Genomic DNA, 23,832 nt, shown 5'->3' with positions numbered 1-23,832 from the left:
GCTGGAATTAGAAAAGGCAGAGGAACCAGAAATCAAATTGCCAACATCCGCTGGATCATTGAAAAAGCAAGAGAGTTCCAGAAAAACATCTACTTCTGCTTTATTGACTATACCAAAGCCTTTGTGTGGATCACAAAAAACTCTGGAAAATTCTTAAAAAGATGGGAATACCAGACCACCTGACTTGCCTCTTGAGAAATCTGTATGCATGTCAGGAAGCAACAGTTAGAACTGGACATGGAAAAACAGACTGGTTCCAAATAGGAAAAGGAGTACGTCAAGGCTGTATATTGCACCCTACTTATTTAACTTATATGCAGAGTACATCATGAGAAATGCTGGGCTGGATGAAGCACAAGCTGGAATCAAGATTGCTGGGAGAAATATCAATAACCTCAGATATGCAGATGATACCACCCTTATGGCTGAAAGTGAAGAAGAACTAAAGAGCCTCTTGATGAAACTGAAAAGGAGAGTGAAAATGTTGGCTTAAAACTCAACAATCCAAAAACTAAGATCATGGCATCTGATATCATGAGTTCATGGCAAATAGATGGGGAAACAGTGGAAATCGTGACAGAGTTTATTTTTGGGGGCTCCAAAATCACTGCAGATGGTGACTGCAGCCTTGAAATTAAAATATGCTTGCTCCTTGAAAGAAAAGCTACGACCAACCTAGACAGCATATTAAAAAGCAGAGACATTACTTTGCCAACAAAGGTCCGTCTAGTCAAGGCTATGGTTTTTCCAGTACTTATGTATGGATCTGAGAGTTGGACTATAAAGAAAGCTAAGTCCCGAAGAATTGATGCTTTTGAACTGTGGTGTTGGAGAAGACTCTTGAGAGTCCCTTGGACTGCAAGGAGATCCAACCAGTCCATCGTAAGGGAAATCAGTCCTGAATGTTCATTGGAAGGACTGATGCTCAAGCTGAAACTCGTACTCTGGCCACCTGATGCAAAGAACTGACTCATTTGAAAGGCCCTGATGCTGGGAAAGATTGATGACAAGGGGAGAAGGGGACAAGGGAGGATGAGATGGTTGGATGGCATCACTGACTCAATGGACATGAGTTTGGGTAAACTCCAGGAGTTGGTGATGGACAGGGAGGCCTGGCATGCTGCAGTCCATGGGGTCACAAGGAGTCGGACACAACTGAGCAACTAAACTGAACTGAACTGAAACCCAGAATTGGGATTGCTGGGTCATAAGGTAGCTCTGGTTTTAGTTTTTTGAGTGATCCCCATGTTGTTTCCTGCATGGGTACACCAATTTACAGTCACACCAAAAGTGTACAAGGACTCTCTCTTCTTCATATGCTTGCTGACTCTTGCTATCCTCTGTCTTTTTGATAATACTCATTTTAACAGATGTGAGGTGATATTCCACTGTCATTGTGATTTGCATTTCTCTGATAATTAAGTAACGCTGCAAGTCTTTTCCCATGTCTGTTGGCCATTTGTATGTCTCCTTCACAGAACTGTCTATTCAATTCCTTCATCCATTTTTAAATTAGATTATTTATTTATGCTTTTGCTATTGAGGTGTAGTAGTTCCTTATATAGCTTATACATTAACTACTTATGAGATATATGGTTGGTGAATGCTGTCTCTCATTCTATAGGCTGCCTTTTCACTCTGTGGACTATCTCCTTTGCTGTGCAGAAGCTTTTAGGTTTGATACAGTCCTACTTGTCTATTGTTGCTTTTGCTGCTTTTGCTTTTGGTGTCATATCTAAAAAAATCATTGCGAATATCAATGTCAAGAAGCATTTCCCCTGTGTTATTCTTTTGACAGTTTTACATTTTCAGGTCTTATGTTTAAATCTTTAATTCATTTTGATTTTTTAATGTGCTTATCCAGTTTTCCCAAGATGATTTATTGGAAAGACCTTCCTTTCCTCATTGTATGTTCTTGTCACCCTTGTCAAACACCAGTTGACCATAAATGTGGGGATTTATTCCTGGGCTCTCTAATCTCTTCCCTTGATCTATATGTCTGTTTTTATGCCAATACCATACTATTTTGATTACAGTACCATACTATTTTCTAATATATTTAGAAATCAAGAAATGTGGTATCCCTAGCTTTATTCTCCTTTTCCAAGACACTTCAACTATTCAGAGTCTTCTCTGTTTCAATACAATTTTTTTTTTACTTTCTCTGTTGTGTAAAAAAGGCAATTGGGATTTCAATAGGGATTGCATAGAATCTGTAGATAACTGAGGATTGTACAGATGTTTGAACAATATTAAGTCATCTTATCAATGAACATGGGATGTCTTTTCATTTTTCTCTGTCTTCTTTAATTTCCTTTCTTGGTGTCTTATAATTTATAGTGTACCAGTCTTTCACTTCCTTGGTTAAGTTTATTCCTAAATATTTTATTCTTTTTATTGCAATTATAAGTGGGATTGCTTTCCTGATTCTACTCAAAGTGTTTCTGAGCCTCACTGACCTCATTTATAAACTGAAGAGATTAGATCAGTGAGAACATTCCCTTTCCTTCCAAAACAAAATCCCTATCCAGTGTCCAAACCATTACTTAATATATAAATATAGAGTTCCCTTTGTTGATTCAGCCATGGGGGCCTGCAGCCTGCCTGCTCTCCAGCGGCCTATTTTCCCAATGACCCCTGAAGTGACTCCATGGAGTCCAATGCCTAGATAATCTGTAAGACCTATCCAGAGAAAGAGAATGCTATTTATTGAGCACTTACTATGTTCCAGGCCCTGAACCAAGCACAAGCCAAGATGTAAGGCAGAGCATTCTGGGGAGGGAGAAGGAGAGGCAGCAAATGGCAGGAGTATAGATGGAGGGTGCTGAGACAGGAGTATCTACTGTACCTTGGTAGAAAAACAGACTTGGAACCATTTGAGGATATGAAGGGAGTGTTCAGAAGGGGAGAGAGCAAGCTTGTTTTGCTTTGAAACGTGGCTGGTCAGACTGCTTGGGTCCTAATGGACTCTTGACAATCTGAAAGGGCTCTTTGATTGCTCCTATGTTAAGATTGCTTTTAAAGAGCCTTTTTGTTTGGAGGCCTCTTTTGGAATTGATGTGAAACCATGCTCACCTCCTTTAGGTGTTGCTCAGCTATCAAGAGCTCTCCAACTCTTCTAGAAGGCCCCTGGTGACAAAGGGAGCTGTGGGGTACGGAGGCTTGTTGCTCAGACTCCTATGAGTGGGTAGGGAATGGAAATGAAGTAAATAGGGTTTAGAGCCAGAGAATGTCCACATTACTCTTGGTTATGTCTCTAGGAAACAGGTATAGTGAAACAAACACCAGTAATTTTCAGCTCAACTTCATCTCTGAGGCACTGAGACTAATGCAGGAAAGTAGGGCAAAGTGAAGAGGCTACTTCCGGGGATTCAAACTTAGGGGAAAGTTCCCACTGAAATTAGAAAATCTGAAGGTTCAAAGCCTTTCAAAGTTCCTGTTCAGTATTAGCAGGAAATTGTTGTTGTTTAGTTGCTAAGTCCTGTCTGAGTCTTCTGTGACCCCATAGACTGTAGCTCACCAGGCTCCTCTGCCCATGGGATTTCCTAGGCAAGAATATTGGAGTGGGTTGTCATTTCCTTCTCCAAGGAATCTTCCTAACCCATGGATCGAACCCACATCTCTTCCACTGGCAGGCGGATTCTTTACCACTGAGCCGCCAGGGAAGCCCAGTAGGAAATTAGCCTACTAATTTCCAATCAGACATTTGAAAGTCTGAACAGTATGATCCCAACCCACCACTCTAGCCTTATCTCTCACTTCTCTTTGAGCATCATCTTCTGCTTATGTCAGTCTAGGGCTTGGCCTCTGAATAATTATAATTGTTGAATTTCTCATCTCCAAGCTTCACCTATTTCTCCACCCTTTCACCTCCCCCCATGGCTTTGTTTCCCCTTAGAGCTCTCTCTTCTCTGAATCCCTGAGCCAGTCACCCACATTAGCTATTTTCTTATACCACCTTATATCTCAAAAGCAATATCTTTTTATTGTATATCAGTGTGGCTTCCAGACTAGATTCTAAGTGCCTGGAGGACAGATGTCATGTCTTACATCTCTTGCCTCTGTCCTCTTTCCAGGCATCTAGCTGTGCTAGCACAATTTATGAATCAAAATGATTTTATGTTTGTTATATTGATTTTTTAAAAGTATGTCAAGAGACTCTGATCCATATGACTGCTTGAATTCTTTATATCACCTTGAACAAGTTTCTGCTCTTTATATGCCTCAGTTTCCCTGACTTCAAATGATGGGTTTAGACTCAATGAATTATAAGAGCCCTCAAGGCCATGCTCAAAGTGAGGAAAGGAGATCAACCTAATTTGATGATCAGGTTGGGTAGGGAAGGGGAAATAAGTGTGCCTACAAAACCGCCTGAGGTCAGGGGCGGCGGCTGAGAGGAGCAACCCCACATCCAAGGAGTGGTGGCTGCGCGGGCGCAGGAGGGCCGAGAGGAGCCACTCCACGTTCAAGGTCAGGAGGGGGAGCGATGAGGAGATACCCCTCTTCCAAGGTAAGGAGCAGCAGCTGTGCTTTGCTGGAGCAGCCATGAAGAGATACCCCACGTCCAAGGTAAGAGAAACCCAAGTAAGATGGTAGGTGTTGCCAGAGGGCATCAGAGGGCAGACACACTGAAACCATAATCACAGAAAACTAGTCAATCTAATCACAGGGACCACAGCCTTGTCTAACTCAATGAAACTAAGCCATGCCGTGTGGGGCCACCCAAGATGGGCAGGTCATGGTGGAGAGGTCTGACAGAATGTGGTCCACTAGAGAAGGGAATGGCAAACCACTTCAGCATTCTTGCCTTGAGAACCCCATGAACAGTATGAAAAGGCAAAATGATAGGATACTGAAAGAGGAACTCCCCAGGTCAGGAGGTGCCCAATAAGCTACTGGAGATCAGTGGAGAAATAACTCCAGAAAGAATGAAGGGATGGAACCAAAGCAAAAAGAATACCCAGCTGTGGATGTGACTGGTGATAGAAGCAAGGTCTGATGCTGTAAAGAGCAATATTGCATAGGAACCTGGAATGTTAGGTCCATGAATCAAGGCAAATTGGAAGTGGTCAAACAGGAAATGGCAAGAGTGAACGTCGACATTCTAGGAATTAGCAAACTAAAATGGACTGGAATGGGTGAATTTAACTCAGATGACCATTATATCTACTACTGCGGGAAGGAATCCCTTAGAAGAAACGGAGTAGCCATCATGGTCAACAAAAGAGTCCGAAATGCAGTACTTGGATGCAATCTCAAAAACGACAGAATGATCTCTGTTCTTTTCCAAGGCAAACCATTCAATATCACAGTAATCCAAGTCTATGCCCCAACCAGTAATGCTGAAGAAGCTGAAGTTGAACAGTTCTATGAAGACCTCCAAGACCTTTTAGAACTAACACCCAAAAAAGATGTCCTTTTCATTAGAGGGGACTGGAATGCAAAAGTAGGAAGTCAAGAAACATCTGGAGTAACAGGCAAATTTGGCCTTGGAATACAGAATGAAGCAGGGCAAAGGCTAATAGAGTTTTGCCAAGAGAACGCACTGGTCATAGCAAACACCCTCTTCCAACAACACAAGAGAAGACTCTATACATGGACATCACCAGATGGTCAACACCGAAATCAGAATGATTATATTCTTTGCAGCCAAAGATGGAGAAGCTCTATAGAGTCAGCAAAAACAAGACCGGGAGCTGACTATGGCTCAGATCATGAACTCCTTATTGCCAAATTCAGACTGAAATTGAAGAAAGTAGGGAAAACCACTAGACCATTCAGGTATGACCTAAATCAAATCCCTTATGATTATACAGTGGAAGTGAGAAATAGATTCAAGGGACTAGATCTGATAGACAGAGTGCTTGATGAACTATGGACGGAGGTTTGTGACATTGTACAGGAGACATGGATCAAGACCATCCCCATGGAAAAGAAATGCAAAAAAGCAAAATGGCTGTCTGGGGAGGCCTTACAAATAGCTGTGAAAAGAAGAGAAGTGAAAAGCAAAGGAGAAAAGGAAAGATATAAACATCTGAATGCAGAGTTCCAAAGAATAGCAAGGAGTGATAAGAAAGCCTTCCTCAGCGATCAATGCAAAGAAATAGAGGAAAACAACAGAATGGGAAAGACTAGGGATCTCTTCAAGAAAATTAGAGATCCCAAGGGAACATTTCATGCAAAGATGGGCTCGATAAAGGACAGAAATGGTATGGACCTAACAGAAGCAGAAGATATTAAGAAGAGGTGGCAAGAATACACAGAACAACTGTACAAAAAAGATCTTCACGACCAAGATAATCATGATGGTGTGATCACTCACCTAGAGCCAGACATCCTGGAATGTGAAGTCAAGTGGGCCTTAGAAAGCATCACTATGAACAAAGCTAGTGGAGGTGATGGAATTCCAGTTGAGCTATTTCAAATCCTGAAAGATGATGCTGTGAAAGTGCTGCACTCAATATGCCAGCAAATTTGGAAAACTCAGCAGTGGCCACAGGACTGGAAAAGGTCAGTTTTCATTCCAATCCCAAAGGAAGGCAATGCCAACAAATGCTCAAACTACCACACAATTGCACTCATCTCACATGCTAGTAAAGTAATGCTCAAAATTCTCCAAGCCAGGCTTCAGCAATACGTGAACCGTGAACTTCCTGATGTTCAAGCTGGTTTTAGAAAAGGCAGGGGAACCAGAGATCAAATTGCCAACATCCTCTGGATCATGGAAAAAGCAAGAGAGTTCCAGAAAAACATCTATTTCTGCTTTATTGACTATGCCAAAGCCTTTGACTGTGTGGATCACAATAAACTGTAGAAAATTCTTAAAGAGATGGGAATACCAGACCACCTGACCAGTCTCTTGAGAAACCTATATGCAAGTCAGGAAGAACAGTTAGAACTGGACATGGAACAACAGACTGGTTCCAAATAGGGAAAGGAGTATGTCAAGGCTGTATATTGTCACCCTGTTTATTTAACTTATATGCAGAGTACATCTTGAGAAACGCTGGGCTGGAAGAAGCACAAGCTGGAATCAAGATTGCTGGGAGAAATATCAATAACCTCAGATATGCAGATGACACCACCCTTATGGCAGAAAGTGAAGAGGAACTAAAGAGCCTCTTGATGAAAGTGACAGAGGAGAGTGAAAAAGTTGGCTTACAGCTCAACATTCAGAAAACTAAGATCATGGCATCTGGTCCCATCACTTCATGGCAAATAGATGGGGAAACAGTGGAAACAGTGGCAGACTTAATTTTGGGGGCTCCAAAATCACTGCAGATGGTGATTGCAGCCATGAAATTAAAAGACACTTACTCCTTGGAAAGAAAGTTATGACCAACCTAGATAGCATATTCAAAAGCAGAGACATTACTTTGCCAACAAGTTCCGTCTAGTCAAGGCTATGGTTTTTCCATTAGTCATGTATGGATCTGAGAGTTGGGCTGTGTAGAAAGCTGAGCGCTGAAGAATTGATGCTTTTGAACTGTGGTGTTGGAGAAGACTCTTGAGAGTCCCTTGGACTGCAAGGAGATCCAACCAGTCCATCCTAAAGGAGATCAGTCCTGAGTGTTCTTTGGAAGGAACGATGCTAAAGCTGAAACTCCAATACTTGGCCACCTCATGTGAAGAGTTGACTCACTGTAAAAGACTCTGATGCTGGGAGGGATTGGGGGCAGGAGGAGAAGGGGACGACAGAGGATGAGATGGCTGGATGGCATCACCGACTCGATGGACATGAGTTTGAGTGAACTCCGGGAGTTGGTGATGGACAGGGAGGCCTGGCGTGCTGTGATTCATGGGGTCGCAAAGAATTGGACACGACTGAGCAACTGAACTGAACTGAAGAAAACCAAACCAAACAACAAACAACAGCTAAAGAGGTAATAAAAGGATATCTAGGTGTCCATATGTCTCCTCCCTCTTGAATCTCCCTCCCACCTCCCACCCATTCCAACCCCTCTAGGTTATTACAGAGCCCTATTTGAGTTCCCTGAGTCATAAAGCAAACTCCCATTGGCTATTTATTTTACATATGGTAGTGTATGCTTCCATGCTATTTTCTCCATTCATCTCACCCTCTCCTTCCTCTCCTCCCCAACCCTTGTCCATAAGTCTGTTTTCTATGACTGCGTCTCCATCGCTGCTCTGCAAACAGATTGATCAGTACCATCCTTAGTTAATTCATATTGATGTATGACAAAAAAGAAACAAATATTGTAAACCAATCATCAATCAATTAAAAATAAATAATTTGAAAAAAAAGGATATCTAGAGAAGGTTTGCAGGTAGGAACTGTGTGAGAATGGACGTGGGGGAAAACACCAGCTTAAAGGACAGGATTTTCCAGCCCTGGGTTTCTTACAAACATGAATTTTCTTCTGTATGGACAAAGGAATCCTACTAGGTATGGTGCCTTTTGTTAGCCACTGGTTGTAGGAGTGTAAAAGCAGAATAACCAAGTAAAACTCCCCACCACTCAGCAGTCAGGCACTTGTAAACATCCAGGCCAGGTTAGCAAAGTTCCCAGATGCTGCCATCTAGTGGTAATTCAGAGGTGTTGTTAGGTCATTAAGACTTGGTGACCTCATGAACTGCAGAATGCCAGGCTTCCTTGTCCTTCACTATCTCCTAGAGTTTGCTCAAACTCAAGTCCATTGAGTCAGTGATGCTATCTAACCATCTCATCCTCTGCCACCTCCTTCTCCTCCTGCCCTCAATCCTTCCCAGAATTAGGGTCTTTTCTAGTGAATTGGCTCTTCGTATCAGGTGGCCAAAGTATCAGAGCTTAGAGGTATATGGGGGCAATTGGCCCTTGCATTCTCAGATGGAGCTTCCAGCCTTTCAGAGAAACATGGGCCAGCCCAAGGATGAAATATTGAGCTGATGAATAATGAAAAAGTCCTCTGAGGAAAAGCCTGACAAAGAAACTAAGAAAGACAAAAACCGAGAAAGACCAAGATGAGGCCAAAGCAAGTGAGACATAGACACAGATGTTCGTGAGACTAGGTGAACCTTTCATTGAAAATTGGGGAATGAGGGATGTGGAGAATGAACACAGTCACTCTCTGGCCTGGTTCTCACATCACAATCTTAGGACACTGATGACAGAAGAAGTTTCTAGTATGTCTTATGTCCTTCCTTTCTCATATGACCTCATTTTCTTCCCTCTCTCACTCTTTCACCTAATCTTTATATGTTCCTCCCTGCTATGGCCCCGATCTAGCCAACTTCCTTAAACAAACAAACAAACAAAAGACAAAACAAAAAATACCAAACAACGGCAAAAACCGTTCTTGGGGTTGTAGGTAAGTATAAGAAATTATGGAGATTGTGGCTGTGAATGTGGCCACTCGGCTTCCCTTGCTCCTGCCCATTGCCAAAACCAGGCTCCCCAGACTTCCTGCTAAGTCTGGGAGCCACTCAATGCCCAGCCAACAAATTTCTTGTTGATTTACTTGGCCAGAGTCAGTTTGAATCCTTTGAAATTAAGAATCTTGACCTGCGTACCTCCATCACTGAAGCCTCCCTGCTAGAATTTCTCAACAGTTTTTTGTTTGATCTGGTCCAACCTTTTCTCTAACAACAATCCATTGAAGAGGATACTTTAAAATAATTTATAATAAATTATACACTGGTGAGGTAGCTATCATCATTACTCTCACTTTAAAGGTGTGGAAACCTGGGTTAATAGAAATGGATGAGAACACCAGCGTTCAAATCCTTGCTCTGATACTCAGCTCTGACTTTGGGACAATCTTTCTACCTCTCTTCACTGTCTTGTCTTTGAAAAGGAGAGAGTGAGTACCTATCTTCTAGATGTAATAGAATGTATCTTAAATTTTTTTTTTTAAAAAAGAGATTCTGTACAGACGGCCAAATTTTGTTTTTGAAAACAGGAACACCAAAGATGTCTTGATTTCTGGAGACATCTCTACCCAAATACGAATGTCAAAATTTCTGTGCTGTTACATGTGCAGACTCACCTTGCTCCTGAGCTACAGATCTAAATCTCCTATGCCTACCAGGCATTTCTGTTCAGATGTCCTCATGGCTTTTCAAAAGTAATTTTTAAAAAATTATCTTCCTTCTCCCTACAACCAGTCCCCATTTTTGTTCCTTCAGTGTCTGATGTTTTAACCCTACCAGTAATCCAGTCCCAAACTCTCCCCTCTCTCCCTTTCTACACATTTCAATTCTCCCATCAGGCATCAGGTCTTTGCAACTCCTCCAAAGAAGTACCTATTACTTTCCATTTCTACTTACACTGTCTTAGCTCTGGCCTTATAACCTCTCAACCGAACCACTAAAATGGCCCATGGCTTCAGCATTTAATATCGGCATCCAAGTCTTTCACCTTTCTTCATCTTACTGGCAACAATCCATTGAGCATCCTATTATTTTTCACTTGTGTTTCTTCAACAGCCTTTTAAGTGGTCTCTCTGCTTTCAGACAGGTCCTACAAAGGCCTTCATCCATATTTTACTTAGACTGGTCATTCTATCCTGCAAAACATTATATGTCACTTCTTTATTTCCAGCCTTTCCACATGCCTATGGCTGAATAAGGAGACAGGCAAATCTTCCCACATAAGTCACCATACAACTGAACAAGACTGACAAAAACAATAAGTTTAGTGCTTTGGAAATCAAGAACTTCCACCCAACAACCAAAGAACACATAGAAACTTCTCCGGTATATAGCATATTCAAGACAATAAAGAAGGAGAAAGAAATGACAACCCACTCCAGTGTTCTTGCCTGGAGAATCCCAGGGATGGGGGAGCCTGGTGGGCTGCCGTCTATGGGGTTGCACAGGGTCAGACACGACTGAAGCGACTTAGCAGCAGCAGCAGACAATAAAGAAAGCTTCAGTAAATTTTAAAGGATGGAAATTAATCAAAGTATGTTTAATAACAAAATGTTATGAGAAGTTGACAACAGAGAGAAATATGGTAAACTTCCAAATACTAAAAAAATTAAATAATACACTTCTAAATAGCTCATAGGTCAAAGAATAAAGCATGAAATAAATGAGAAAAATGAGAAATATTTAACTGAAAAATGAAAATGTAACACATGAAAATTTATGGATTGCAATTAACACAGAGCTTAGCAAAGAATTAGTTTTCAGTGACTATGAGAAATGTCTCATCCATAAGTGTCCACTTTACAAAAACCAATAAAAGAAGAGCAAACTAAGCTCAAAGCAAAATGAAGAAAGGAAATAATTAAAATCAGAGTAGAAATTGAATTGGTAAAATAGGAAAAAAATTAGAACAATTAAATCAAAACTTAGTTCTTCAAAAAGATCCACATAATTGACAAATAATAAGTTAGACTGACCAAGAAAAAAGAAGACACAAATTGCCAATGTTAGGAATTAAAGAAGAGCTTTCACTTTCAACATGACAGAAGTTTAAAAGATCATGAAATTCTATGAAAAACTTCATGCCAAAAATTAGACAACAAAGCTGGAATGAAAAACTTTCTAAAAAGACGTGAATTATCAAAACTGACAAAGAAGAAATAGAAAGTCTGAAGAAACATATACCAAGTAAAGAAATTGATATAGCAACTGAATATCTTCTCACAAAGAAAAGCCCAGACTCAGATGGATTCACTGGTGAATTGTATTAAACATTTAAAATAGAAGTAATATTTATTATTCACAATCTCACTCAAGAAATAATGGTGGAAACACTTCCCAACTCAATCTATGGGGTTAGAATTGCCCTGATTCCAAGCCAGAGAAACACATCATACACAAAACAACCCAAAAGTACAGATCAACATCACCCATTATCAAGACACAATCTTTAATAAAGTATTAGCAACTCAAATTCAGCAACATGTAAAATGTATTATAGCCCATGACCAAGTGAAAATTATTCCAGCTACATTAAGTTGATTAAACATTTGAATAATAATTCATGAGATACATTATATTAATAGAATAATGGGGACATCCCAGTGCACCAGCCCCAAGCATCCTGTATCCTGCATCGAACCTGGACTGGCGATTCGTTTCTTATATGATATTATACATGTTTCAATGCCATTCTCCCAAATCATTCCCCCCTCCCTCTCCCACAGAGTCCAAAAGACTGTTCTATACATCTGTGTCTCTTTTGCTGTCTCGCAAAAGACAAGATGCTTGGGACTGGTGCACTGGGATGACCCAGAGGGATGGTATGGGGAGGGAGGTGGGAGAGGGGTTCAGGATTGGGAACATGTGTACACCCGTGGTGGATTCATGTTGATGTATGGCAAAACCAATACAATATTGTAAAGTAATTAGCCTCCAATTAAAATAAGTAAATTTAAATTAAAAAATAAAAAGAATAATGGGGAAAAGTCTTATAATCATCTCAATAGATGCAAAAAAAAAAAAAAAGCATTTTCCAAAATCCAATACCCTGTAATGGTAAAAGCTGTCTACAAACTAGGAATAGAAGATTTGGTCAAAATGAATAAGTATCATCTTCAAAAACAAAACAAAACCACATCTTAGCATCACAGTTGATGTTGAAAGATTGAATGTTTCTCCATAAGATGGGGAACAAAGTGAGAGTCTATGCTTTTGTCACTTTTATTTAACATTGAATCACAAGTTCTAGACATTGTAATAAACAAACAAACAAATGAAATCAAAAGCATCCAGATTGAAAACTAAGAAGTAAAACTGTTTTTATTTGCAGGTGACGTGATCCTGTATGTGGAATTCCAAGGAATCCATAAAAATATAGAACTAGACATGCTAGTAAAGTAATGCTAAAAATTCTCCAAGCCAGGCTTCAGCAGTACGTGAACCATGAAGTTCCTGATGTTCAAGCTGGTTTTAGAAAAGGCAGAGGAACCAGAGATCAAATTGCCAACATCTGCTGGATCATGGAAAAAGCAAAAGAGTTCCAGAAAAACATCTATTTCTGCTTTATTGACTATGCCAAAGCCTTTGACTGTGTGGATCACAATAAACTGTGGAAAATTCTTAAAGAGATGGGAATACCAGACCACCTGACCGGCCTCTTGAGAAACCTATATGCAGGTCTGGAAGCAACAGTTAGAACTGGACATGGAACAACAGACTGGTTCCAAATAGGGAAAGGAGTACATCAAGGCTGTATATTGTCACCCTGCTTATTTAACTTATATGCAGAGTACATCATGAGAAATGCTGGGCTGGAAGAAGCACAAGCTGGAATCAAGATTGTCAGGAGAAATATCAATAACCTCAGATATGCAGATGACACCACCCTTATGGCAGAAAGCAAAGATGAACTAAAGAGCCCCTTGATGAAAGTGAAAGAGGAGAGTGAAAAAGTTGGCTTAAAGCTCAACATTCAGAAAACTAAGATCATGGCATCTGGTCCCATCACTTCACGGGAAATAGATGGGGAAACAGTGGAATGAAAGTTATGACCAACCTAGATAGCATATTCAAAAGCAGAGACATTACTTTGCCAACAAAGGTCCATCTAGTCAAGGCTATGGTTTCTCCAGTGGTCATGTATGGATGTGAAAGTTGGACTGTGAAGAAAGCTGAGCGCCAAAGAATTGATGCTTTTGAACTATGGTGTTGGAAGACTCTTGAGAGTCCCTTGGACTGCAAGGAGATCCAACCAGTCCAGTCTGAAGGAGATCAGCCCTGGGATTTCTTTGGAAGGAATGATGCTGAACCTGAAACTCCAGTACTTTGGCCACCTCATGCGAAGAGCTGATTCATTGGAAAAGACCCTGATGCTGGGAGGGATTGGGGGCAGGAGGAGAAGGGGACGACAGAGGATGAGATGGCTGGATGGCATCACTGACTCGATGGACATGAGTTTGGGTGAACTCCGGGAGTTGGTGATGGACAGGGAGGCCTGGCGTGCTGCAATTCATTGGGTCGCAAAGAGTCAGACGCGACTGAGCGACTGAACTGAACTGAACTGAATAAAAGATTTAGAAAAGGCACAGAATAAAAGATCATTATACAAAATTCAATTGTATTTCTATATCTCAGCAATAAAAAATCAGAAGTTAAATGTTTAAAATATCATTTACAAGAGCATCAAAAATATTAACTTAGGGATAAATGTAACCAAAGATGTGAAAAAGATTAGTGTACTGAAAACTATAAATTCTTATAGTGACAGGACAATAAAGATCTTAATAATGCAGACAGAATCCACAGTCAGGGATTTGAAACTCTTGGTATTGTCAGGATGGCAATTCTCCCCAAATTGATGTACAGTGCCAATCCAAACTCGATCAAAATCACAGCAGGGCTTTGTGTAGAAATTGACAAGCTGGTCCCAAAATTTGTAGAGAAATACAAATGACCTAGAATAGCTTGAACAATTTTGAAAATGAAGAACTACCTGGTTTCAAAGCTTAGTATAATGCCAAAATAATCAGTTAAGGGCTTCCCAGTGGCAGAATGGTAAAGAATCCACCTGCCAATGCAGGAAACACAAGAGATGCAAATTTGATCACTGGGTCAGGAAGGTTCTCCTGGAGTAGGAAATGGCAACCCACTCCAGTATTCTTGCACAGGAGATCCCATGGACAGAGGAGCCTGGTGGGCAACAGTTTATGGGGTCGAAAAATGTCAGACATGACTGAGCATAGCATAGCAGCAACAAATCAATTAAGTTTAATACTGGGGCAAGGATAGGCAAAAAAAATCAGTGGGAGAAAATTGAGAGTCCATTTATGGTTGATAAATTTTTTACAAACATGGCAATGCAAGTCTTTGAAAAGAGATAATTTTTTCAAAAAATGGTCTGGTGACAACTAGATGTGCACATGCAAAAAGAGGAATTCAGATTCTTAGTGTTCATTATATACAATAGTTAACTCAAAATGGATGACAGACCTAAATGTATGAGCTAAAACTCTAAAGCTTCTAGAAGAAAACTTGCTATGACTTTGAGAGGCAACCAAAGATCCTTCATTCATCAAATAGCTATTTGATGCCAGGGCTTCTCTGGTGGCTCAGATGGTAAAGAATCTGCCTGCAATACAGGAGACCCAGGTTCAGTCCCTGGGTTGGGAAGATCCCCTGGAGAAGGGAATGGCCACCCACTCCAATATTCTTGCCTGGAAGAATCCCATGGACAGAGGAGCCTGCGGGTCATGGGGTCACAAAGAGTCAGACACGACTGAGAGACTAACACTGAGCTAGGTATAGGGCTTCAGAAGGAAATCAGACACAATCCCTACCCAGTGAGTCAATGATTTCAAGCAAGTGGGATTAAGAGGAGTCCTGAGTACTGATGTTCCCTCCCCTTTCTATCTACTTCTTTCAACACCTGTGACCCCTCCACAGCTACTCCCGCAGTCACATGCCTTTGTTGGCCTCCTGGCTGCTCAGGGTTCTGCACTGCAGTGTTCTGGCCAGGCTTGCCTTCTCCATGCTCCCCAGATATGTCTGCCCTCCTCTTCCATGAGTTCAAATCTCGTTGCTAGCTCATGAGTCACTGGATATCCCTCTGATAAATTGGAGTGACAACAGGCTATGAGTAACTGATAATCTACTTAGATTCATTCCTTCAATCAATAAATATGTACCTAAAGCCTACTGTGTTATCAGGCCTTCTGCGAGGTGCTGGGTATAGAGAGGTAAATCCAACATGGTTCCTGCCCACAATGAACTTATCATCTGGTTAAACAGACAGACAAACACAGACAACTGCCACACAATGTAAGAAGAACAGTGAGACAGGTGTGTGCTGTGAACAGTTGTGGCAGAGAAGAGGGAAGAATAACCCTTCTTGGCCTGGGAGAGTGGAGATAAGGGAGAGAGAAGAGGCTTGAGATGCTTTCTAAAAAATAAGTGGCCATTCACCAAACACACAAGGCAGAGGAGACATTAGAGGGAAAACAGGAGCAAAGGCACAATTGTGTAGTCATGCACAGTCTGTTGGGAGAACAGAGAAAAGTCGATCTAGCATGGTTAGATGTGGCGCAGTGCATGCCAAGGATTAGACATGTATGTAGTCGTGAAGGCTCTAACGTTCCAGGCAATGAACCTTGGACTCAATGCTAACAGCAATAGAGAACTATGGACCTTTTAGTTCTTTGGTAATAACTTTATTGAAATATAATTCTTGTGCCATACATTCACATTTATATCCTCTAAGTATACAATTTGTGGGTTTTAGTATATTCACAAAGTTGGGCAACTGCTGCTGCTGCTGCTGCTGCTAAGTCACTTCAGTCGTGTCCGACTCTGTGCGACCCCATAGACAGCAGCCCACCAGGCTCCCCCGTCCCTGGGATTCTCCAGGCAAGAACACTGGAGTGGGTTGCCATTTCCTTCTCCAGTGCATGAAAGTGGAAAGTGAAGTCGCTCATGTGTCTGACTCTTAGCGACCCCACGGACTGCAGCCTACCAGGCTCCTCCATCCATGGGATTTTCCAAGCAAGAGTACTGGAGTGGGGTGCCGTTGCAATCACCACTAATTCCAGAATGTTTTCATCACCTGCCAAAGAAACTAATGAGGAGTCACTCTTCATTCCTCCCACTTTCTAGCCCCTGGCAACCATCAATCTACTTTTTGCATCTATATGTTTGCCTATTCTGGATATTTCATATAAATGGAATCATATAATATGTGGTCCTATGTGACTGGTTTCACTTAGCATAATGTTTTCAAGGTTCTTCCATGTTGTAGCTTGTATATTTACTTCATTCCTTTTCGTGCCCTAATAACATTCTATTGTATGAGTACATCACATTTTATTTATCTGCTTATTGGTTGATGGATATTTGGGTTGTTTACCCTTTTTCACTCTTTTATTCTAAATAACGCTGCTGTGAACTTTTTATGCAAGTTTGTTTTAATAAAAAAGAAAAATTTTATAGTTTTAAAAAATGCAGTATTTGGGCTAATACAAAGCCAGATTGTTCTGAAATACAAATTTTCAAATGTAACACACTACTCACAGATTACATATTTAGCTAAAACAGGATCTATCTCTTTACAAGAACTAATTTCAAAATATACATATGTGACTATACAAGCGGTATTTGGAAGTTCTTCAAAATCTATCTGTAAACTAGAAAGTTAAGCAAAGTTGTCTTTGCCTCTACAGCTTAGAGCTGCAGACTGACTGTCCCTCCCGGTAGGCAGCCCGTTCTGGTCCCCTCCCACTCCAGCTGCGGTGTGGGCCTGGGGAAGAGAGGCTGTTGTCTGGGTTCCTTTCCTGTTGGCTATTTATGGCAGAGGTACATTATGCTCGGTCTCAGCCGGAAAAGAACATAATGTACGTGAAGTCTCTGGGGGGTGGACAGACTAAGGCCTGCTTCAGAGTCAAGTTGCTAATCCAGGAGGGTCCTCACCAGGCTGCTTTTTTGGGGATAGAATTCTGCTTCATCGACCTCACTCTCATCATTGTTGTCATTCTCCTCCTCCTCTTCTTCTTCCCTCTTTTCTTTAAGCATTTTCAGATATTTACTAGCTAAAATCTTCTTTGGTAATATATCTGCAATGAACTGAAAAGCTTCTGACTCCTCTGCAGTATCTGATAAGTCACTGGAGGTCAGTGCCTCCTTTTCTTTTCCACTGCCATGTCTGAAGGAATAGCTGGTGACATATTGAACAAAGGGGCTTCCCTGCTGGCTCAGGCGGTAAAGAATCTGCCTACAATACAGGAGACCTGGGTTCGGTCCCTAGGTTGGGGAGATCCCCTGGAAAGGGGGATGGCAACCCACTCCAGCATTCTTGCCTGGAGAATCCCATGGACAGAGGAGCCTGGTGAGCTACAGTCCATGGGGTTGCAAAGAGTCAGAAATATTTAACAAAGAGTTCCATGGCCTTGGTGGTGAGCACCAGCGCCTCCTGGTTGATGCTGGTCACCTCGGGGGAGCTCGTCATGATGACCTGGATGTGGGACAGGGGCAGCGACACCAACTGCTGGATATTTATTTCCATTTCTTTTGGGTATGTACCTACAGGTGGGATTTCTGAGTGATGTGGTAACTCTTTAAGGAGCTTTCAGACTGTTTTACAAATGATATAGCCATTTTACATTCACACCAGCACACATAGGAAGGTTCTAATTTCTCCACATCCTTGCCAACATATACTACTGCTTTTTGATTATAGCTATCGTAGTAAGTGTGACTCAGTATCTTGTCATTTTGATTTGCATTTCCCTTATGACTAGTGATGTTGAGCATACTTTCATGTACTTATTAGCCATCTTATATCTTTTGGGGGGAGAATTTTCTATTCAGAGCCTGGCTCAAATTTTCATTGGGTTGTCTTTTTAGTATTGAATTGTAAGAGTTCTTTCTTCTGACAAACCCTTATCAGATATATGATTTCTAAAAATTACCTCTGACTCTGGGGGTTGTCTTTTTTACATTCTTGATGGCATCATTTCTTGAAGCATAAACATTTTTATTTTGATGAAGACCAATTTATCACTTTTTAACTTTATAGGTGGTGCTTTGGGGATTATATTTGAGAACTGTACCCAACCCAGAAAGTGAAAGGGAAGTTGCTCAGTCGTGTCTGACTCTTTGCGACCCCATGGACTGTAGCCTATCAGGCTCCTCCATCCATGGGATTTTCCAGGCAAGAGTGCTGGAGTGGATTGCCATTTCCTTCTCCAGGGGATCTTCCCAACCCAGGAATCGAACCCAGGTCTCCCGCATTGCAGGCAGACGCTTTACTGTCTGAGCCACCAGGGAAGCCCAACCCAAGGTCACAACAATTTCCTCCTGGGAGCAGCCAGGCACAATCAGATCTTCTCTCTGGCTTCTTGGAGCACTGAGAACTGGAACAGACTGGTGAGTACTCGTTCAGTTCTAAAGAATTGGCTAGCTTAGTGGAGCTGGGAAGTATGGAACAGGGAGGGTCAAACTATTGTGACTTAAAGGCAAAGGATGGCCTTATAGCTCTTCAGTCACTGCCTACCATGGACCTCTCCTGCGAGACCTAACAACCCATGAGTATGGCTCTCTTGACACAGCCCCAGAGATTCTTGTGATACATGCTGGGAGCATCAGACAAATGTCCGTCTACCCCTCCTGGCTTTCTAGTTCTACAGGGAACCCTACCATACTTCCTCTGTGGACCACACCAACAACCTTGGATAACCAGAAAGGGCAGCAGGCACTCACCCAGTCTAGCTTGTTTAGCTAAAATATGGACCAAAAGATGGCCTCTACTACCTGAAGTTGAAATGCCAGCACTGCCTTACTGTACTGGAGAAGGAGGAAATCTGTCTCAAGTCTGTAACACAGAAATCCTGCCCGAGTTTGCAGCCAGCCGGCCTGCCCTAAGGATTCTGAACTTGCCAGCCCCGCACAAGCATGTGAGCCAACTCCTTAAGATTTCTATTTGTTCCCTCTCTCTTTCTCCCTCAAAAGAGATACATATACATATCAAGAGGAATATATGGATATATTTCTATTGGTTCTGTTTCTCTCAAAAATTTTGACTGATCCACCTTGTAAAGGGAAATAGGTGAAGAGAAAGTGTTCAGGGTGTCTGTTTCCCGATTTTGTCCAGCGGCAGCTTTCTCAGGGAAAGATCAGCTTCCTTTAGTGGTCTGTGGGTCATGTTCCAGTTTCTTATTCAAACCAGTTGTTTCTTTGCCTGGCAAAACCCTGTGTGACAACAGACAGTGCTGATTAAATGCACACACTCAGGGGCCTGTGACAGCACCGTTGCCAGCAAGCCTTGCTTTTTTTTGTCATCTCTGTGGCAGAAGGACATTTTTGTCTTTCTTTCCCAGTGACAGACAGAAGCTAGTCTGAAGACACTCCTGACTCAGCCTGGGTGTGGTTTTGATGAGAAGCCAAGCAACTCAAATGAGAGTGGAGGTTTTTTGGGGGGGCAGGAACTCATCAGCCAATACACGCCTGAAGCAAAAACAGCAGGTTTTGCCACTTTCCAAAACTGCAAAGAAGTGAGACAATGTTGCTCTGCATGACCCATAAGCATCTGCAGACAGCGTGGGTGCAGGAGCACAACACTGGAGCTATGCTGATAATTAAGTGAGAAGAAGACAAGGGTGTTCTTGTTCAAACCATCTGGGGAGAAAGTTCAGGAAAGAAAGTTATTTTGATGGAGTCTTGACCTCTCTTCTAATACCTAAGAAGCACAAATATTGCTTAATAGTTTGCCTCTTTAGATCAAAACCCAAATACATTTTGTACAAGACACTAACAACTATGATTAAAATCAATTGCTCCCCCTCATCTGTATTCATAGTCACAATCTGCTGCCAGCTCCAGATGTTTCTAGGAGTGGTTAGCCCCAGAGATCACTTGACATCATTCCGTGGCGTTCCTTTCACTGATGATTAACAGAGGACACCAGGCCTGACGCACAGCTTGGCCAGAGGCTGCACTGATTAAGGCAAGCTGTGAAGAATCCCAGCTCCCTTGCTGATTGGAGCCGGCTCTGTGCATCCACAGCCCTCTACCAGGAGCAAAGGTCTCCCTTGCCTAAAATAGGCTTCCTCCCACGACACTGGAGAAAGGGAGGATCCCAAACTAAAAGCCGGATGAAACTAGCTCTTGAAACACAGCAACACACACTGTGCAGCTAAACTGTAAACCAGTCCCAGGTCTGAGAGCAATGAATTGTAAGATGTGGTGTTTGTCCTATCTGGAGAAGGCATGTTCTCTTGTCTAATAAACAGTCCACTACTTAAACATTAATGCACATGGATCACTTGAGGATCTTGTTAAAATGCAGATTCTGACTCGGGAAGTCTGGGAGACCGAAGATGGTGAATGAATAATGAGCCCCCAGGTGATACTGAAGCAGCTTGTGTTGGGGCCACACTTGGGAGATTCCGAAGCAAGCAGTAGGCCTGCAAACAGGCCCTGCCCCTCTCCAGTTGCCTGAGTCTTGTCAGCCACACAGAAAAGACCCGGGGCCCTCTGTCCCATAGCTTACGGCCTAGTGTAGAATTCGCCTTGTGTGCGTGTAATGGGATCAGTGCCACAGGGGAAGGTGAAAAGGGCTGGGGATGTTGGGAGGAAGAAGTGGTCATTTCCAGCTGGGAGAGGGAACTGCCAAAGCTTCAGAGCAGGCTTTTAAGTCGGCTCATGAAAGGGAGATGGGACCTAACAGGCAGGACACAGAAAGGGCTTGTTAGGTGGATATATCGCCAGAAGCAATGGCACAGAGGTTAGAAAGAGTAAGGCATGGACCCGGAAAAGAGCACAGGTCCATCTGACTGGAGTGTAGGCTAGTCTAAGCAGAAATTGAGACAAAGTTATTTGTTATTCTAAACACGTAAGTTTAGAACCAGATTACAGAAGATCTTGACGTCATATCATACAAAAGTATTTGGACTTCATTCTCAAGGAGAAGGGGAGAATTCTTTTTTTTTTTTTAATCTCAAATGCGATTTGAGTGGAGATTCCAGGCTTAGGAGATCACCCTGGGGGCAGTGGAAAATACAGGCTGGAAGGGAAGACTGTGGAGGAAGGGAGACCAGTTAAATGGCTATTGCTTAGTCAGCCATCCAGAGTGTATTTACTGAGCTCCTATTCTGTTCCAACCACTGTGCTAACAACTTGAGCAGGGAACACAGACATACATGTCCTGTCACCCTGTGGCCCCCACAGAAGGAGGAGAGCTACAAAGGAAACATCCAGGGTGGCTATGAGAGCATAAAACAGGAAGACTTAAAAGTCTAGAGTATCAGAGAAAATTGTCCTGAGTCACTGACATTTGGATCCAGATCTGAAGGAGGAAGAGAGCCAGATGAAGAGGAAAGTGAAAAGGTACCCCAGACAGAGACAAAGACCTCAAGAAAGGCTCAGAGATGAGAGAGTCTGGCATGTCCTGAGATTGAGAAAAAATAGAGCACAGCTGAAGTGGAGAGACCACAGGGAAGAGAGACATAACATAAAGCTAGGTAGGAGTTACCTTTTTGTAGGACCTTTGTCGGAGAAGGAAATGGCACCCCACTCCAGTGTTCTTGCCTGGAAAATCCCATGGATGGAGGAGCCTGGTGGGCTGCAGTCCATGGGGTCGCTAGGAGTCGGACATGACTGAGCGACTTCACTTTCACTTTTCACTTTCATGCATTGGAGAAGGAAATGGCAACCCACTCCAGTGTTCTTGCCTGGAGAATCTCAGGGACGGGGGAGCCTGGTGGGCTGCTGTCTATGGGGTCGCACAGAGTCGGACACGACTGAAGCGACTTAGCAGCAGCAGCAGCAGCAGCAGCAGGACCTTTGTGGGTGGAAGCAAGGATTTTGAACTTTGTCCTGATGGCCGTGGGAAGCCATTGAGTGACCTGATGAGATACTGTATATTAGAACAATGATTCCCAATGGGTACATGTGTATGTATGGCTGAGTCCCTTCGCTGTTCACCTCAAACTATCACAACATTGTTAACCGACTGTGTGTGTGTGTGTGAGTCGCTTAGTTGTGTCCAACTCTTTGTGACCCTATGGACTATAGCCCACCAGGGTCCTCTGTCCATGCAATTCTCCAGGCAAGAATACTTTAGTGGGTTGCCATAGGCAATGGCAACCCACTCCAGTACTCTTGCCTGGAAAATCCATGGACAGAGGAGCCTGGTAGGCTGCAGTCCATGGGGTTGCTAAGAGTTGGACACGACTGAGCGACTTCACTTTCACTTTTCTCTTTCATGCATTGGAGAAGGAAACGGCAACCCACTCCAGTGTTCTTGCCTGGAGAATCCCAGGGACGGCGGAGCCTGGTGGGCTCCCATCTATGGGGTCACACAGAGTCAGACACGACTGAAGCGACTTAGCATAGCATAGCATGCCCTCTAACAGGGGATCTTCCTGACCCAGGGATTGAACCCGGGTCTCCTACATTGCAGGCAGTTTCTTTTACTGTCTGAGCCACCAGAGAAGTCCTAATCGGCTATACACCAATACAAAAGGTTTTTGGTGTTAATATATATATATATATAATTATATAAATAAAATTTTTAAAAATAAAGTAAAATAAACCTTCAGTTACTAAGATCAGTGTACACTAGCTGGCAGAATTTCTGAGAAGTTGAAGGAGACTAAGGAGGGTCAGGTTTTTTTTTTTAACTGCATTAAAAAAAAAAAGGAAATAAAGAACAGTGCTTGTGTGTCTTTCCTGTGTGGAAGATGGATGGGGGTTGGAGCAAGACTTGATGTAAGTCAATTATGGGAATGTTTGTTTTGAACAGACAAGAGGTGATAGAGGCTTGGTTTGAGGGGAAAAGAGGGTAGAGAGAGATAGACAGAAATAATAATCAAGGGGTAAATCACCAAGAACTGGGGCAGGTGGAGAAGGACAGAGATGAAGAGGGGAAGACAAGGAAGATTCCCAAGTTCTTAGTTTGAGGACTAGATGGACAGTGGTACCAGCCATTGATATAAAAGTACAGAGGAGTAGATTTGGAAGAGAGTGAGAAAGAGAAATCCAGGTGAAGGTCCTGTGGGACATGCAGGGGAGATAAATAGGCATATCCACACACCAGAAGATCTCGGGAGAGAGATCTGAGCCAGGTACAGGAGTTTAGCAGTAATCAGGATAAAGAGGGGGACTGAAGCCATGGAGGCTTATGGTTGATCCCAATGTGTTCTTCCCTGCCTGCCCATCAAACCTCTCATCTAGCCCCCAGAGTCCATCAGGGACAGACATTACAATGGATGAGTGAATACAGCAGCCTGGATTATCTCATGACTGACAGGGGGAAAGGAGGGCAGGTTTTGGAGGTGAATCATGAAGAAAGATTTTGAGAATATGAGAAATGATGGCATCTTTGGGACTGGTATGCAGCCTGTCAAAATGAGGACAAGCTCTCAGTTCATATGGGGAATCTGATAGATTCATTACAAAGAGGATTCAAGATTTTGT

General features: G+C 42.5%; 1 protein-coding gene across 7 annotated transcripts in view; it reads right to left on the bottom strand.

Annotated features, from left to right (window-relative positions):
- The window catches only part of LOC129639639 (chromatin accessibility complex protein 1-like), a 131,935-nt gene that overhangs the window by 86,920 nt on the left and 21,183 nt on the right, over nucleotides 1-23,832 (bottom strand). The window contains exons 3-4 of one of the 7 annotated variants that reach the window (XM_055564782.1): nucleotides 17,789-19,605; nucleotides 16,849-17,601 (exon numbers count right to left, since the gene is read on the bottom strand). The exons of the other annotated variants lie outside the window; for them this stretch is intronic. Of the exons in view, the coding sequence (XP_055420757.1) occupies nucleotides 17,308-17,601; nucleotides 17,789-17,920 (426 nt within the window). The 5' untranslated portion in view covers nucleotides 17,921-19,605 and the 3' untranslated portion in view covers nucleotides 16,849-17,307. Of the gene's footprint in view, nucleotides 1-16,848; nucleotides 17,602-17,788; nucleotides 19,606-23,832 lie in introns of those variants that run through there. 7 annotated transcript variants of the gene reach the window in all.

The sequence above is a fragment of the Bubalus kerabau genome, chromosome X (assembly GCF_029407905.1).
Source record: "Bubalus kerabau isolate K-KA32 ecotype Philippines breed swamp buffalo chromosome X, PCC_UOA_SB_1v2, whole genome shotgun sequence".
NCBI classification, from domain to species: Eukaryota; Metazoa; Chordata; class Mammalia; order Artiodactyla; family Bovidae; genus Bubalus; species Bubalus kerabau.
This window is presented reverse-complemented; position numbering and strand designations above follow the sequence as displayed.